The sequence below is a fragment of the Nesoenas mayeri genome, assembly GCF_963082525.1.
Source record: "Nesoenas mayeri genome assembly, chromosome: 10".
Lineage (NCBI taxonomy): Eukaryota > Metazoa > Chordata > Aves > Columbiformes > Columbidae > Nesoenas > Nesoenas mayeri.
Genome location: NC_137560.1, coordinates 9,494,693 through 9,513,196, shown reverse-complemented (window position 1 = coordinate 9,513,196; position 18,504 = coordinate 9,494,693). Strand labels below are relative to the sequence as shown.

The window sequence follows — 18,504 nt, the reverse complement described above, 5'->3', positions numbered from 1 at the left end:
ATTTACTTATGTAGGAAGGCTAGAAATAGATGCAGAATTCATAGAAACATGAACAATGACTTTTCTAGACAAAGAGTCTTCAAAATCAAATATGTAGAAAGAAGTGGTTATTTCTCTCTTAAGCTATACAACAATAGAAAAAATAAATGAGAAAAGGGCATGGAGTTACTTGATCACTTTAAATCACTCCTATATCCATTTGAAAATTTTAAATCCATGTAAATCTTTTTCTTCTCTAGAATAGCTGCTTCCAATCTCTTTACAGTGTGATCCACACTGATGTGATTGCTAATGGGCTTAGTCTGTGCTTCGCAACGTGTGTGCTGTATGGATCATTAGAGAGAGAAAGGAGGAGGACGACTTTTAATGAGATTGCTACATTAGTAATCTGCTATCAGAAGTACTGCTACCAAATATAATTGCAAAATTAACAAGGATTATAATGATGTATGCTCATGTTCGCTGTAAACGCCTCCAGCCAAGTATCCATATTGTTATACTGTTTCACAAAGAGTAAGTGCTGCGCACGGAACACTTGTGCAGGTATTGAACACATACACCGTGCAGGGTCCAGAACTGTATGATCCATGACAGAATAAGCTAAACTAGATTCACTGATAGTACTTCCAATGTAGGAATGCTTATATGCCATAATGACTTTGTTGTCATTCATTTTCTGAAACATTTGTTGTTAGATATGTATATATATTAAAAAAAAAAAGAAATGGTCAGTTTTGTCTGGAGATCCTCAGGAAAGGGCATCTACTGCTTCGTGCTGCCACACGTGTGGCTGCCTCAGATTCCCTGCAGGTGCGGTCTGCACACCGATTCACGCTGCTGCATCGTAGCGCTGCTCAACTTTGAAACCATACTTTATCCTCCAGTGTTTTCACCTTGATTAACTCCAACTTGCCTTTAGTTCCCCTGCTCGTGTGTCCGTTAGAAGACTGTAATTAAACACCAGTGTTTACATCCTAGTTCAAAAAACCCAGCAACTTGGCAATCAGAGGGAAACTGGGGTGCTGTTTTCAAAATGGTACACAGTTGGGCTTTTTGTAGCTTCTTCCTGTGTAACTCAAGAATGGTGCTATCTCTTGTCAAATCATTCTTTAAAGAGAAGCCAAAGGAGCACCTCCAGTCCTTGAAAGCATGGTTCAGGGTAGCTTGTCCTGTCAAGCTAGATGGCATCTACCCTCCATTTTCAAACAGTTCTGACAGCAGTTGTCAGATTATATTCCTTTCTTGCTCTGAATTAGCAACAAGACATTGTGTGAACAAATATCCATTTTAAGTTTGATGCCTTATTAGGAAAATAAGATAATTTCACATTTTAAATGGATTGAACAATAAGCTCAGGGTGAGGACATGTCCAGAGAAGCTGCTACGCTTTTTGTTGAAGAGAGAGGAAATTTTCCCTTGTAGATGGCATAAGAGAGTCATCAGTCTGGTATTAGAACCATTCTGTCATGTGAGACTTTTTAAAGCATGATAATTTAAGATGATGAAAATGAGTTGAGTAATAACCCAGCATTGCTGCAATACAGCATTTTGCTTAATATAGAGGCAAGTTGTGCTGCATCTGCAGATTGTCAAAAATACACACAGTCATGAGTCAAATTTCTGATCTCTGTTCCTAAGAATGTTCCCAATGGACCACATCCTTCAGCCAGAAAGCTGTTTCTGTTTGTGTAGGCATAAAAACCAAGATGAATGGCAGATATGTCCACAACAAAAATGCAAAGCCTTCACTGCTACTCTGAGTCTGGTCACTTTGTTGTATTTTATAAAAGTTCAACTTACTCGCAGGAAAAATGGGAATTTCCGACCATAAAAACCAACTCTGAAAAACTCAGGTTCTAAGCGCTGTTGTTCCATGATATTATCATAATAGGTAGCTTCCATTTTCTGTGGATGAAAAAGAGATCTGTTATCAGATCCTTAAAGCTGCACTTAAAACATTAGAATCTCAAGACACATTAAAATATCACATTATTTTTGCCCCTACAATTTTTTATGAAAAGACCGTAATTTTTTTAAAGAGAAAAATTATAAACAGTCTATATGGTGGAACAGGCTATAGTATTATCATACGCATTTTACATTTCTGGAGATCACACATGAAAATTCTTCTGCTGTATCTAATTTTAAATTAAACAAGTCTTGCACATAATTTTCTTTGCATTGCAGAATTAATGGCAAAGCTGAGATTAAGATCTATGTGGCCTGTCTCACAGTATCCTATTCTCTCTCACAGCTCAAAATCTGGAAAATTATATCAATTCAATTGAGTTTGCCTTAATTGAGTTGAGGGGCATGAAAAAGGATGAAACAAAATTAAATCTTCTACAGCTCTGTGCACCAGTAGATTTAACATGGAAGAGAAAAGGGGTTTGGAAAAAGTAGAAGGACTTTTCTCTAGTTCCAGTTACTAGTTTTGTGGCACTGTGCTATCATTTGTATCAAGAGGGGGATTTAAAGACCCCTTGCCAAACTCAATCTCCGTTGAAAGGCTTGCAGGAATTTCACTATAGCAAAAGACAGATTGTAAAGACAAGAATCAGTTTGACATCACTGCTCCACTGCAGGAACTCTAACAGCAACTTTGACTTAGAACACTGCATCAAGGTTTCGTTCTTGGTTCCAATAAAAATAAAATGGAGAAGGTCCCAAAGTCATTGCAGGAAGAATAAGGGAATGTGTTGAATTTGATGTGAATGGCATAGAGAAAACTCTTTAGAATGGGGAGAAATTCAAGTTAACACAGATTTAGGGAACTTGAACAGAAAACAGGTCACATAGGTGAGTGAAAGGATGAGGTGAACTGGTTATACGGACAGATGCTCTTCACCTGCCTGCTGATTAAATCCATATAAGGAGGCAGCAAGAACAGCTCATTTACTGATGTTTTAGGAAACAAAGCCTTGATGCACAACTTGTCTAAGCCTTGTTAATAGGTTAGTTTGCTCATCATTCGTGATCACTGTGCTGATGTGGTATTTTATATTTTCACACTGCCCTATTTTAGATGTCTACAGTAAACAAGTGCACAAGCAAGATGGTCATGTGCACTCTCTTCAGGGCCACTTTAAAGAAAACAGATTCTTCAGAAGTGCAGTTCATGAGACCCAGTTAGATGGATATCTTGAGAATAAATCTGACTTCTGAAGAGAATTTAAACCACTGTGTAAAATAATACATTCACACAGAATAAATCTTGAATTTGGACGCATGCATGCTTCCTCAGGGGACAAAAGCAAATGAACTATTTTCACATTCATAAAGATTTTACATAACAACCAGAACTTCGTCTCATCAAAGAATGATGCTGCAAATGTGCCCTGATTTAATCATGCGTTTCGTTTTACCGGAGGACCAGATTCTTGTAAATTGACAAGAACGCCATAAATGTTTGCCTTCTCCATTCTCTCTTGTTCCTCTTATGCTGAGGGAAAATCTATCCTTGATATTTTTGGAATTAAAATTAAATATCAATACATTTAAAAAAAAAAATCTATTTTATGTAAAAATATATATAAATGTGCAACTGCAACAGCAAAGTCCAGATCCTATGTGTCTGCTGTCTCCATATACTCATGGGAGTTCACTTCTAGCAGACTTAAGAATTGCTTCAGCGGACCTACGAAGTTACCAAAATGAATCACTGGCAAAGGAGTCAGTGGAGCTATATAGGTAATATGTTTATTTTTTAAACTTCAGAATGTTCTGACAGGAGAGCAAAATTGCCTGGGGAATGACATGAGAGTCTGCAAGGAGAGGAACTGCTGCTACTCACCCGAATCCAGCTGAGGCTCTGATAGTCATAGAGACTTTCATACTGGATGGCCAGTTCCCTGCACAGCGGGATGCCAAACTCCCAGCTCTGTGAAACCAAAGCAAATCACACTCACAGCAACCGGAATGTTATCGCCAACTCAGCTGAGGGGAATATGGATACTCAATTGTGGGAATTCATGGTATGAAATGCCAGGGATTAGATGTGAAAATGCAAAGTGATTGAACTGTTCCCAATAAATATCAGATTAATTCCTTCTCCAAGACGGTAATGGAGGCATAACGTTCCACTGAAGTTACACACATACTGCTTGTTACTGACAGTTCACTCATGAGACTGGGGTCTTATTTGGAGAAATATAATACAACTCACAATTTTTTTTGTTAACCACCCCCCCCAGTGCACCCCCAATATCTCCTTTACATTCTGCACTAAAACTCCCTGGAGTAAAGAGTTAGTGCTCAGCTGCCCAGCAAAGTGCTTCCCCTTCCCAGGGCTGCTACTTCCTACTGAAAGCAAGAAACTGTGTCAAACAGTAGGAAACACTCAAATACAGAGACAGAACATCCTCAGAACTGACTTGCATTATTGCACTGAGTGAATGTCCATATTCAGAACTGAAATCAAAACTCATTTATTCAACTTAAGAGTCTGCATGCAGTAAATCTTTTCTAGCACACTGTGCTCACTGCCCTCAGAAGCGGGGAAGAAAGGGCCTGAGTCTGGGCATGTCCACACGAAGAGAAAGGCGCTGTTACCTCACTTGGCTTTTTTGAGGACTCATTTTACACCCTTGAACTGAAATCTCCTCTCCCATCATCTTTTAACTGCATAGATTAGAAGCCCTTTGGGGAAGTGACACTCTTACCATACTTATGTAAATGCTCTAAAACACCAAGGTCTCAATTGAATCTTTATTGTATTTTATGCGTTACTGGGCTAACTTGCCAGTTGTTTTAACTGGGACTGTTATAGTGAAAATAAAAATAATTGGTGAGTTAGACTATCACCGTAAGCTCTTAAAATATTAATAGCAATATTGTAAATTATTTGTAACAGTAATTAATGGGAATTATGCAAAATATTAGCACTTAACATGGAAATAGTTTTTCTGGTTATGGGTACCTTCACGTAAAAATGTGAATCTCTATACTGTTTGACTTAGTGTATTAGGTACTTCCAATACTTCCATTTATGCACACGTTTGTAGTGTCTGTTCTCTCATCCTTCATACCCAAGTTGGTTTTTTTTTCCTGAACAGCAAAACCAGTAAGTTTAAGGACTGTTTAATTAACAGAAGGGTCATCTGTAAGAACTAAAAAGGCAAAAAAAAATAATCCTACATCTCTTTAGCTTCAATTAATTACAAAAACTTACATAAGAACTTGTTAAACCAGAGTCTTTCAGAATCAGTTTGGGTATTGGATAGAATTAGTAGTTTGGGGTGATGAGAAGTCTGAGATTTATGTAGATATATACAATAGGAAATGAACTGAAAGATCAGTTACTTGCCTACTCAGAGTATTACTCAGGTTTTTGTGATCTCAAATCAACAGGATTTCTGCTGTGGGTTGTCAAAGTCCAGGACATACAAATTCAAATTGATACACTGAATTGGGCTCAGTAACATTAACCAGTTAAGTGTTCATATTTGCAAATACAAATGCCATTGCTTTCTTTTTTTTTTTTTTTTTTTGGTTTCAACATATTCTACAGTATCAATACATAGATATTCAGTCCTTAGCTGATATATATATTGACTTGAAAGAATGGAACAGTCTCTTGTAAAACAACTGGCCAGGAATAAATTACTTTTGTCACAGAGTGTGAGCAGAGTCTCACTTGCAAATGGAACACTGTGGCTAAAGCCTATGCAATTCTCTAAGGTCTGTCCTGGAGAGCAGCAGAAAGCTGGCTGTCTTCCCTTTTGTGATCCTAAAGGTGCAACCTGTTCGTGCTCCTTTTCTGATGTTAACTGGATTAACAATATGTAACCACATCTTATTTCTCTTCATACCAGCTCTTCTGCCTGTACCCTGATATTGTTCTTGCCATCCTAACTCAGGCATTCTCTCTCTCTTTCAGTGAGATTTCCACACAGAGAAATTCCACTGTGCTGAATATTCTGCAGATACAAGATGAGATACAGAAATGAAGAAACACAATATACAGGTAAGCTGTTGGACGAGAGTTTGCACTTATTTTAAAGGAAAAGAGAAAGAATTGATATCTGAGTCACTAGGATGCTCTGTATTAAAATCTGTGATGTTAATGAGGACCATCTTCACAGCGTAGAAATCTAATATGTAATTCAATGTGCTACACTAGTGTCACTTCCCTCTAAAGCATCATTCTTCCCCCTCTTCAATAATTTCCTAATGTCTCTGTTGTTAATTTCCCTTATTACTGCTGTTTGGCTGATGTCTGATCTGTTTGCATGTTCTATATTATGTCCTTCACTTGACAAGCACATTCGTATGGTATTTATTGCAGCGTTCTCTTGTGACACCAGCAACTCTCGGTTGAGCGCTGCTCACTGTGCACAAGGAGGCACAGATTGAGAAAATCACTATTCATAAATGGCAACCTTTATTTACTCACATCCCAATGTGCAGATTTCTTTTGGAAATAGGATCCCAGTGAGAGTGCACAAGATAAATTAGTTTAGATTTTGGGCACATGATCTAAAAAATGAACTGCTTTGGAAATACAGCTTTGAGTCTCTCAAAACACTAGGCTGGCACTAAGGAGAATGAATTCACATGGTGATGCTATGATGGGAGCTGGTTGGAATTTTTAGTTAATAAAATCTAGGAGTGAACTGAAGAGAGTTGTGTAGTTTGCAAGCTACTGCTGTCCAGAAGCATGATCAACTGGGTTCAAACAGCTCCATTCACAGTCTCCTTCAACAAGGAAACCTTGAGTTTTAACAGACAAAAATGTAACTGTGAATTAGAAAAAAAAAACTCATTTCAAGTTATGCTCTTGCACACACTGCTGACTGAGCCATAAACCAATTCCAAGCACAGCAGAAATCAGTCTGACCAGAGCTGTGGAACACCTCGCCCTGTCCCAGCACAGGGCTGCTGCCGAGAACAGTGACAATGGGAGTTCCTCAGTTCTGCATTCTGCTGCAGCGCTCCTTGCCCTTCACTGCCATGCCTTTTACGGCAAACTCACAAGACAGTCTTGTGGCCAAAGTTTTCCCCATCCCTGTCCAAAGAAAATTTTTCCATTAACAAGTGCAGAATTTTTTACAGTCTCTTTGTGCTGCTTTGACCCCCTTACTTAGTGGAAGATTCCAGGAGCAGCATGAAAAACTTAATTCTAGAAATGCAACTGAAGGACACATAACAACAAATGCCATTCTTCAGGACCCAAGGAATGACCATGTTAGCGTAGAACAGAAAGAAACTACCAGACACCAGTTGAGGGAAGCAAGTTCCTTCCATTCCCTGTTACACAGCAACAGCAAGAGTGCTGAAAAGCAGCAGAAGGATTTGGGTTCTCAGCATCTTTCACTTCCATGGTTTGAGTGACATACACATTGCTTAAGTGGATTATTTAGTCATTCAGCTACCATTTATAATAAAGGAGGATTAATACACAAAGTCAAGTAACTCTGAAAACATCCAGTGGGGGAGAAACCTCAAGAGGTTAATATGGTATAATCTGTTAGGAGTTTTATTGCAAAATTACATCCATCAAGTTTTTACTCCCCTTCAGTGCTTATTATGGATTGCTTGTTTTTGTCAAAAATACAGACTCACTTGTTTTACATAGTCTTTATATTATCTTTGTCTAGTCAGGCAGGACAGTACTGCAGTATTTGCACACGTCAGTAATTTATTCTGAAACTAACAAGAAAACCATACGCAGTATTATTGCAAAAGAACAATTCTGATGAAAAAAATCATTATAATTAATCACATCCTCGTAAATAGGCCATTTCTTGCTACATACGGGAGTATGAGAATTCCTTTTGCAGATTCTGTAGAGAATGTGTCTCTGCCATATGCAACTTTCTATATGAGGGCCAGAAAATAATTATGCGGAATGTCAACCCCATATGAACCAAACCACATTTGTATTTAATGCCACTGTCATTGCCATCACAGGTAAAAACAACTCCGAGGCTCACATACAGATGTTATCTTCCAATAATATCAGCTGTAGGAATTTTTATAGAGAAGGGAAAAAATTGAAAATATTCTGAGAGATGATACCACTTTTAAGGTTCACCTCTGAAACGTTCCCAAAACGTCATGACACAAGGGACTGTAACACCTACATCTGCTGTAACTTAAATATATATGTATATATATTGTAGAAAAAAAAATATGTGAAATTGAAATGTATTGGTTTTCTTCTTGTGCAAAAGATGGAATTGCACTTTAATTGAAAGCCACTTTCAAATAACAGTGACACTGAAAAGACTTAAATCTCTTTTAATGAAGGGACTCCTATGGTGTGTTGCCTGCCATTTGCTTCTGTAGGTTAGAAACAAAACAAGTCCTTTAAGTGAGTCATAACACAGCAATTTGCACAGACAACTACAAAACGCAGTCCCGTCCCCCAAAAGCTAAGGAACTGTCATTCATAGAGTGCTTTGCCATATCAGGTGATCAAAAATTTGGTTTAAAGGTATAAAAATCTTATGGTGCTTTTCCTGTTGTCCTAACTAAACTAGTTATGCATCACAAAATACCCATATCCATTTTCTCATCTGTTTTTTCATCCAGAGAGCCAAGAAGCCATTTGTCAGGCTATAAAACCTTTTGATATATATTTACTTCCAGACTACTGAACTGAGATGATAGGCTTAAAGCCCTAAGTAAGTCAGGAAAAGGGAAGGAAGCTGCTGGAAGAGAGAAGAAGTTGGCATACCTTCCCTTTGTTGAAGTAATGGATAATCTTACGGCACAGACCTTCCTTACGTTGCCACTCTGACTGAGACGGATAATGCAGGAACTCTCTCAGAGGTCTGTCCTCCCACTGAAGCAACTCACAGTACAAAAGCAAAGTAAATGCAGCCTCTGTTGGAAATGCAATTATTGAACACTGAATCAATGACAACAATTAAATACAGCCAACAGGTCATTAAATCTGCTTCTTAAACAGTCTGGAATTTCTGATTTACAAATTGAGAAAACATTCTGAAGTCTTAGATGATCATTCGATTATTCAATTACTTTAAACAGCAGCACAAAGCTCTTTCCTATGAACCTGATTTTTACATACAAATCTGTCAAGTTGCTTTTTACTAGCTACTTGATTCAAATGCACAGTCAGATATTCAGATATGTGAGTAGATTTGGGGCCTGCAGCTATAAACAGAGCTTGGACAACACAAAAGCAGAGTTTATACACTTTCTAAGTGCTCCCTAAATACTACAATGCAAGGAGATACAGTAAACTATAATATAAGGGTGGTTTTGTGATTTTAATCTTCCTCTAATTCTGATTCCACTGTTGTGATTTTTTGATCAACCTTCCTTGTAGAACACTGTAATGTAAAATTCAGGGTCTAACAGAACAGTCGTATGGTAGTGGGTGCATATACATACATTATTTTGCTTGAGTGAATGGGCCAGACCTCAGCTTCTTATCCTCCCAACTGCTATAGCTTATTCATACAATTTTTTCCAAAGGAATGAATCAGATGTTGGAGTATAACATTGACAGAGTCAAAAACTTCCACCAGGTTTTAAAACAGACCTCACATGGTGTGTTACTAACCTGTGTAGTTCTCAGCCTGTAGGTGCATGTCACACAGCTTGTGGATATAGCGGATGTACATCTCTTCCTTGTTGATTTCGGATTTATAGAAATTCTGTGAAAGAAAAAAGCAGTTGTTATTCTTATTGAGACTCTTCCATCATTCAAGACAATCAGCAGCATCTGTGTATGCATAAAGGTATTGAAAAGAGAATACATTATTAGTGTCAAAGAAAAGGAATAATTCTTTTCACATTCACACCCCACTCATTTGGTCGTGTCATGAATTTTTTTCAAAACGAAGGTAGTCAAAGGCTGGATGACAAGGTGAGAGAGGTTAGGGAACCTCTGTCACAGGGATACTTGGCACTCAGCTGGACAAGGCCCCGGGGACCTGACCTGTCTGGCCCTGCTTTAAGCAGAGTTGGACCAGAGACCTCCAGGGGATCCTCACAGCCCCTGTTGTTCTGTTCTGTCACCCCAGTACTTGCATTCTGAAGCTACACTTCCCTGACACAGATTCCTATCCCAGCTTTTCCCACACCAGTTTCAACAACATTGCACAGGATCACAAAGAAATAAAGGAAACATCTTTACCATAAGGTTAACAGTGCAGCCAATTTTCTTGTTTTCTGTTTCATCTCCTTTCATACAGTCCCTAAGAAAGCAGAGCAATGTTGAAACATACATCTGCAAAATAAGTTCTTTTACAATAAATTTGAAGTTATCTTATCCTCCAGAGTTTCTTTGGATCACAAACAACAGTTCATCATAGACTTTATTTTACAAAGTTCCTCTAAGAAAAAATTCCATAGTATGGCTTAAATGATATGAGAACTGAGTGTCCTCTTACATCTCTGCATTGAGACCAAGCACTTGAAACTACTCCTACTTCATTTCTTACAAAAATCTGAAAAAAATCAGATAATAGTGGCCAAAAATAATCTGAATGGAAGATTAACTATAAAAATGAAAAACTTTTATTTATCCAGATGTAAATGTTTAGTGGTTTCCTATTTAAAGGATTAGCTTTCATAGTGTAGTGTTGGCATGCTGAAAGGTACAACCTGAGGCATTTAGACCAGATTACCACCTCCTTCATAGGAAAGTTACATCACAAAATCTACAGCTTCTGGAATATTTTAGAAATGCTTTTTTATTCAAGCAGTACAAAAAGTTGAAGGCTTCAGAATTTACTAATCTTGGCTTCAGAAAGTCACATTCATTTGTGAAAAAGAGACAAAATTTTTAAAGCAGTGACACAGCAAAGAGTCTTGAGAACTACTGTGTCAGCTAACTGGCAGCTGGACTGCAAGAGATGCCTAGGTTTTTCCAAATTCCAACGCCGCTCATCTGCTGTGTATTAAAAATCAATTAAAAACTGGTATCTGTTCCTCAATTAAGCATGAAAATGTATATCTGTGTATCAAAGTTGCACTGGCAGCAAATTTAATACTATTTAAATGTGTCTCATGTATCTGGTCTTGCATAGTAGTTGTACAGCAGCTGTTTTCAGGAAACAAACAGGAGATTGGATCAAGCTGGTAAGGATTGCAAAAAAAGTAAACTAAAAAGCACAGAGAAGGATCTGGGACTGCAGAACACCCAGCCCAGTCACAGGTTTCACCTACAACAAGCAGCAGCAGAAGAAAAAAATATTGGAACTCTTGTCAGTAGGCTAGAGATAGAAATATTTGGGGCAGTTCTAGATAGTTTCAAATTGTCCATCACTCCATAAAAACAACTCAGAGAGCATGTGTGTATTTACATACATATATCAGAAAATAAAATATTTTTTTTTGTAACTGAATGAAAGCTCAGCTTCACAACAGTCCTGCAAACTTCAGTCTAAAACTAAACAAAGGATGTGTGCAAGACTCCTCTATAAATTGGACATGAGTCACCAGCTGACATGTCAGACTTTCCTCAGATGACGTTTTCCAACCCTGCATGTCTGGATGAGGCATTCAGCACATCTTGGTTCAGCAAGGCACTTGAGATCATTCTCGCATTTAGCATCTATTTTGCTGATTTAGCTGAGATCCTTTCAATGATAGAAGGAATTAATCATTTAGCAACTTGAATAAACCTTAGTAGAAAACTGCAAATTAAAATATGTCTTTATCTTTGCTATTATCAGGAATGAGCATAAAAGAGTGTCTATTAGGGCTCTAGAGATGAGAACTTCGGATTTTTGCTCAGAATGCAGCAGCAATGAGTTAGATTTGCTTGATAAACAATAAAATATTCCCTGTAGAAATTTGGTACTACTTCTTTACAAGCTTCTTATACTTGGAATGTATTACAGTTGTCGCCAGATACCTGTAGTCAAGCAGACGCTCCATGAGACGAGTAACTGATGTAACAAAAGAGATTCCAGTCTCTCGCCATGTTTCCTGCTCAATCTTCTCCAGCAAACTGGAAATGAAAAGACAGCAGATGAGACTTCCAGGGAAATGGTGAGTGCATGCAGACAGCTGCGGGCTTGGTTTCTCCTTCATAAAACGAATTCATACAATTATTCTCTTACCTGGGATAAGGCCCAAAGAGCTGGGTCCTACTCCAGGCAGCATGAAGCAAAGACAAGGAAATTACAGAATTGACAGGAGAAGGAAAAATAGCTTCACATTGCCATTTAAAATATATGAAAAAGAGCAATGCTCATGGCAACAGTTGATTCCCACATTATTACCTGTAGCTTAAATACAGCAGTCAGAAGTTGGGAGTCTAAACCTAATACACATACTTATATAAGTTTTCATCTCTCATCAGCAACCAACCAGCCTTGAATCACAATTTATTTAAGCTATAAATAAATGAAGGTAACTTTTTTCCGTCTCAGCAAACTAGACAATGCAGGGAGCATCTCACTGTCACAATTGTGTAGAATAAGAGAAGGCCAGAGTGAGAACACTGAAAAGCACATTTAAAAAGTGGAAAAAAGAAAGCAAATTTTCACAGTAGTTTCCTGAAACTGGATCTCTGGTCAAAGAACTTGCCACTTCTAAACTGGCAAGAGAAAGGAAATTCTGTTGGGTGTCATGCATGTCCTCACAAGAGGCAAACTTCTCTACTGGAATGAATTCCAGCTGAGGGAGCCAATTCACATTTCAGCAGTACAGTTTTGACAGTAGAATTCAGGGTCGGCTGTTTAGTTCACATAGCATTTATTAACTTTGTGAATTGTTTCCTCAAAGTTCACATTGTTCTCATAAAAGTCAGTAGCAAATATAAACTAAAAGGTTGCTGGACTTGGAGGCTGTGTTTCTTGGTAATACCTGCAGTCAGAATCATCTAAAAATCAGTAACAAGCTACAGCCCCAAATTCTTAATGTTTCAGGTAACAAATGTCTTCAACTGGAGCAAAGGAAACGCACAACATTCCTCTTGTCAGGTGAATTTAAAAAAAAATACACATGTTGTCTATATTGTCTTTCCTTTATCCCTGAAATAAACTTATGTTATCTGTACACATAGAATGCCAGACTTCCCAAGGCTGAATGTGCACAAATCAAAACTGGATACATTTACATGCTTCCTAAGGATAAGCACAGAGGATGGGCAGGCTTATCTCTCTTGAAAATGAATGAATGTGAAATTCAGAAATACAATTATTGGTTCTAGTGAAACAGAGGTTTATGCCATAAACTGCCAGCATGCTTTTGAGGGCCACATAAAATTGTCTGGAATATACAGGTAAAATTCTGCTGATGATCTCTGTGGCTCCCTGGAATATTAAAAGAATTACGGTTAACTGCTCTGGACTCTCAGAGTTCAAAATAAGTCCTTTTGAAAAAAACTAGGATCACCGGAAATGAACTTTGGAGACAGATCAGTAATCAAAGATAACTAAGTGGTAAATCTTTACGTTTCTCCTTATGAGTATGACAGATTTTTGGTGTGAAAGGGATTGGAAATACAGTGTCATGATGGACTTCGGAGGAAGCAACTTGCAACTGTTCTGCCAACTAAAACATGACCATCAAAAATTGGAAAAAGCAAAGGAAAATGCTGAGGAAAATCTCTTCTGCTCTAACAGGGCCCGACTTGCTAGACAGCACACTGTTTCTCTGAGCAATCCTAAGGCCACGATTTCACTTACTCCAATGTAAAAAGAAAGGCACTGGCTCCTCTAGCAAAGAAATTTTTGATAGGAGGATGAAAACTACTTACCCATGCAGCCTTGTATTAGATTTCACCGAAAGAAGACAAAGAAGAATTTAGGGTTTTATACTTTCAGAATTAGAGCAACATATTTCTATTTCACTGAGCCGTGTCATGAAAACCTGCCAGAAATGCCTGTAGTGCTTTCTGTGGAGATGAGCACTGGAGCTGAGCTGCACAGCTCCCTGCCCGGCCTCCTGCCACGGCCCCGCGCAACCCGGCGTGAGCAGAAACTGCAGAGCTTACAGCAGGCTGAAGAGTTCCCTGTAGTTCTCATCACCTTTTCCTTCAGATACCAGGCTGTCCAGCTTATCGATCAGCTCAGCTTCCACCTGGGTGAAGAAGCGATTGGTTACAAATTAGCTGTTCATGTAGAAGACAAGAGCTCCGAACACTAGGAGGAACAGAAGAATATTTTATTTCTCATGCCCTGCGGCTGCCCACTTCTGCGTGCAAATGATTTATTTCTCTGTGCCTCAGTTAAATGAACACACTCTTCTCATTTTTCAGTGAAACAGGAGCACTAAAAATAAATTATCCTTTTGCTTATCAGGGTCTAAACGAACATCCAAGGGGAGGTAATGCTGCTTCTTTTTCACAGGAATTTCTGAAGTTTATTCTCTTATCAAATAAATCACTCGGACGCACTCTCGGTCACCGGTGTATCAGACAGACTATATCCTGTACCATAACAGAATATCTGTGCAGAGAAACTAATTCCTGGTGTGATCACCGCTGGTCTGCTGTGATGGTTCTGCTGGTAGGTAATTGATTTCCAGTCATCATTACATTAGAAGATTATTTGCTCATTAAACCCATTTTTATCAAGCCTCTCTAGGATTATATGATACATTCTCTTTTCACACTTAGATTAAGGGCCCTGACATTATGCTTCTCTTCCCTTACAAAGTTTTTGAATATGCCTCCATTTCTCCCTCAGTCTAATATGTCCTATTATCAAGTGTGATATAAGATATTCCCATAAAATTGATTCAAGTGCAGAAATCAATGTATTTAACATTAAACAAAAAAAAATCATGTAGTCTTAGAAATCTTGTAGACAACATACTTTCAGACTAATTAAGACAGAGGTTCCTAAAGGCTGAAACTGTAGAAATATGGCTTGTTTTTATGTAAAGACAAGCACAGCTTGAGTTTCTTTGTGTTCTTCAGCTGGCAAATTGCAAAGGAAACAAAGATGAGAAGGAAAAGCAAATCACCCAGTGGCACGCAAATAGCATTGGTGATCTTGCTTCTGAAATCATTACAGGGAGACCTGATTTAGTTCATGAATCACACTGCATTGTTAACCTGCGCTGCTGAAAAAATACCCTTGTTAAAAGAAGAGCTACTGAACAACATAAAAAAAGGGTGTGAAAATGAATATCCAGGATCATTGTTTTCTAACAAGCCCTTTAGTATTCAAAAAGTAAAGGGAATTTCAAAATTTAAAAAAACCACCACAACAAAAAACAACAAAACCCCCACCACCCCAAGCAAAAACAAAACAAACCCACAAAAAACAACAACAAAAGTACTTTCTCTTTGCTTGTGATCTACAATGACTTGACAGAAACCAGTAATGCATCTGTCCCACTGTCTCGCATTATACTGGATGGCAAGTAACTTCCTTGTTCCAGGAGCTAATATTAATATGGTTAAACACATCTTGTGCTATTTAACTAATTATTTTATTCTCACTAACACAGATGACTATTCTATCTTTAATCTTGGAAAGCTACGACACATGCTTAATAAAACAATGTGGAAGTTTGCTCCACAAGTAATTTAAGAAATATTTTTGGTGCTCCAGTTTAGAATACATCAGTGAGTATAAAAGTTAAATGAAGATTATGAAGAGTCCATCTTGATACAGAAATTACAAACTGATCCAGAAACTTTAAGATGACTGTAGGTACTTGTAAATGTAAATGCCAGAGCAGGGACTCTTCTATTTTTATTCTAAAACAGCAAAAAGAGGACCACGATCAAATGCTACTGTAATGATAATAATAGTAATAATAGTAGGGATAATAAGGGAGTTGAGGAGGAAGGAAAACATAAGCTCCTGGTGGTACTTTTCCACGCAGCCTTTAATAAGTCAGGTCATGGAAAAGGTCTGTTATTCTCCTGGAATGACAGATTAGATCTGGTATTTTAATGACTTTGTGGCTGATATATCATCACATGAATTATGATAATTTAAATAAAAGGTTTTACTAATTCAGAGCACTTATTTGCAGATACTTGCCACCAGTATTGCCCCAAACACAATGACAATGAAGCACTGTCATCTGAGGATCCAGTCCAAACTAATCCTTCCTTCATTAATACTTTGCACTTCAGAGGTCTGTTTTGCAGTGGAACATTTAAGCAATTCTCTGACCATGACTGGGCAACAGACTGATGAAGACTCCTCTACCTGTTCTGCAGTCAGAGCTCACAGCAGGTGGAAACTACAGAACTGTTGTTGGGCATCACCATTCCGGGACAGCTGCTACGATTTCTTAAAAAACATACAGTCACAAAGCCTGTTTCAAAGCATGGTATAATCATATGACTATCTAGCTGGAAATTGAAGACAGAGAAGCAATGATCATTGTTTTCACAGATACTGGCTAAATCTTTACATCTCCATTTTTGGTTCTCAATCTGACCCATTTAATGGTTGACTAATCATCTAAGTGAAGCCAGTGGGAGCAGTGAGAGCCCAGCACTTACAAAATTATTTTCTCCTCCTCATCTCCAATGTGATAAGCATATCGCTCCTCTTCCCTATGTTCATGGGAAATGTAGTTTGATGTAAGGTACACCATTTAAATCATTTCGGGAATCTTGTAATAGTTTTGTGAATTATGCTTTACATTTCCTATTTTTATATATTTGCATGATGTCATCTTCTGCACAATCAGAAATGGATCAACAGATACAAACTCCTTGCTCCCAGGTGGGTGTTGCAGACAGATGGAACTAGAAAAAGATTACTGCAAATGCTTGGGAAGCGACTTCACCTGTTTGAAGTTGCCGTTCTTTCTCTGCTCCCAGTCCATCATGTCATGGAAGATTGGGATCATGATATTCCGGACTTCTGGTTGTGGAACAAGTGTAACACCAAGAAAGGGGCCAATCATTCCCGGAATAAAGTGAATCTTATGCTCACCTGTACAACACAAAGCAACTGTAATTAAATAAAAGCCTCCATTATCTGTCACTGAGAAAATGGGCGACCCCTGCAATAATGACGTATACAAAGTAGCAGGCGTGAGCATCAGAAAAGCAAACACATTAATTTCCTGAAAGGATTGGAAAAACAGTATTTGCTTCACATCATTCCTTGCCAAGTCTCTGGGAGAGTTTTTAATTTCACTGTGAAAGCCTTCAGCAAAAATTATCAGTGTATTTTACTTGCAAAAGAATTCAAACTGTCAAAAATAACCAAACTAAAACATAGTAACTGGAGGGAAAAGAGTCAGTCCAAAGATACTTCTAATTTAGGAAGAAAAACATTTTGAAAGGGCTGGTGAGAACAGTGGTATTTAATATAACATACTGAGATTTCAAAGAACTACAGAGATCTTCATCCTCCTGCTCTGAAACTCACAATTTCGTAACTGACCTTGGCTTAGGACCACAATACGTCACTTCTCGGCAACAGAGACCCAAGGCGCTTTGCTAACAACCTCTTCTGTGCCGTGCTCACTGTGCAGTCGCAGAGGATAAATCAAAGTAGCCATATTTGGAACAACATTCTGTATCTACGTATCTAAAATGGGCTTCTCGCTTCTTATGTGGATTTGTCTAGCATCATTTTCTGGTTATTTGATCTCTGATCTATTGGAGAGCCTCCTATTCTCCACACAGATGCTTAGAAACTGTGATCAAGTCTGGCTGTATCATCTTACTTGTGCAAGACAGGTCAGGCTTACTCAGTATTTTATGATAAGGCAAACTATTCTAGAATCAAGTGCACTTATGAAAAAACTGTAACAGTAATATCATCATTCTTTTCTTACTCAAGATTCTTGCATATTTTCTCAAAGATTATGGTATCCTTTTTACTCATGGCATTTTACAGGTAGCTCCCATTCAGCTGATTATCAGCAAGATACATCTGTAGTCTTTGTTTTCTTGAATAGCACTCCTACACATATTCCTCCATATAAAATGTTCATATTTGGCTTTTTTAATATATTGCTTGCAGCCCCATTGTCAAGTTATTCAATTTGATTTGTATCATTCCTTTGCCATCTTAATAATTTAGCTGTTCTCAGAACCTTCTATCATTTGTGATATCTATCAGCCAACATGTTTTATTTTCCTCTAGAATAGTACATTCTTCTTTGTCCCCAAACATGTCCATACTGATGGAGACAGTATCCTGGACTTGCTCTGATGCAGTACAGATGTTATTTGGTTCTTTTATTAATCAAATCCTGCACAACCTAAACCGGACTGCTGCGACACACTTCTATAAAAGCACAAGTCCTAGATGAAAATTCTCTACCTTTTGAGACCTGTGGCGAGATATATTTTTCTGTATCTTGTAACATGCTTTATTTCTTAATCACAAAATACAGGAACAGATCAAATAAATTACAGAAGTTGAAATTTTATCACAATCATTGCATTATTGTGCACAAGGCTTTTGTGGGTTTTGGTTTAGTTTATCTGTTGCTTTGGTTTGCCCTTTTATTTTTTCTTTTTAAAGTAGTGCTGTAGGATTTTCTATGTGTCCTACATACCTGAAGAAGACACCAAAAAAGCAGCTTTGCTATTTGCCACTTCTGGGCTTTATTATCAAACACACGTAGTTATAACTTTGAATCATG

The 18,504-nt window shown here is 37.9% G+C and overlaps 1 protein-coding gene across 1 annotated transcript in view; it reads right to left on the bottom strand.

Annotated features, from left to right (window-relative positions):
- The window catches only part of DOCK3 (dedicator of cytokinesis 3), a gene marked incomplete at both ends in the record, with an annotated part of 193,529 nt that overhangs the window by 22,081 nt on the left and 152,944 nt on the right, over positions 1 to 18,504 (bottom strand). The window contains 9 exon segments of the mRNA XM_080350585.1: positions 1,801 to 1,905; positions 3,794 to 3,880; positions 8,681 to 8,829; positions 9,533 to 9,626; positions 10,109 to 10,169; positions 11,834 to 11,929; positions 12,042 to 12,068; positions 13,922 to 14,007; positions 16,687 to 16,835. Of these exon segments, the coding sequence (XP_080206711.1) occupies positions 1,801 to 1,905; positions 3,794 to 3,880; positions 8,681 to 8,829; positions 9,533 to 9,626; positions 10,109 to 10,169; positions 11,834 to 11,929; positions 12,042 to 12,068; positions 13,922 to 14,007; positions 16,687 to 16,835 (854 nt within the window).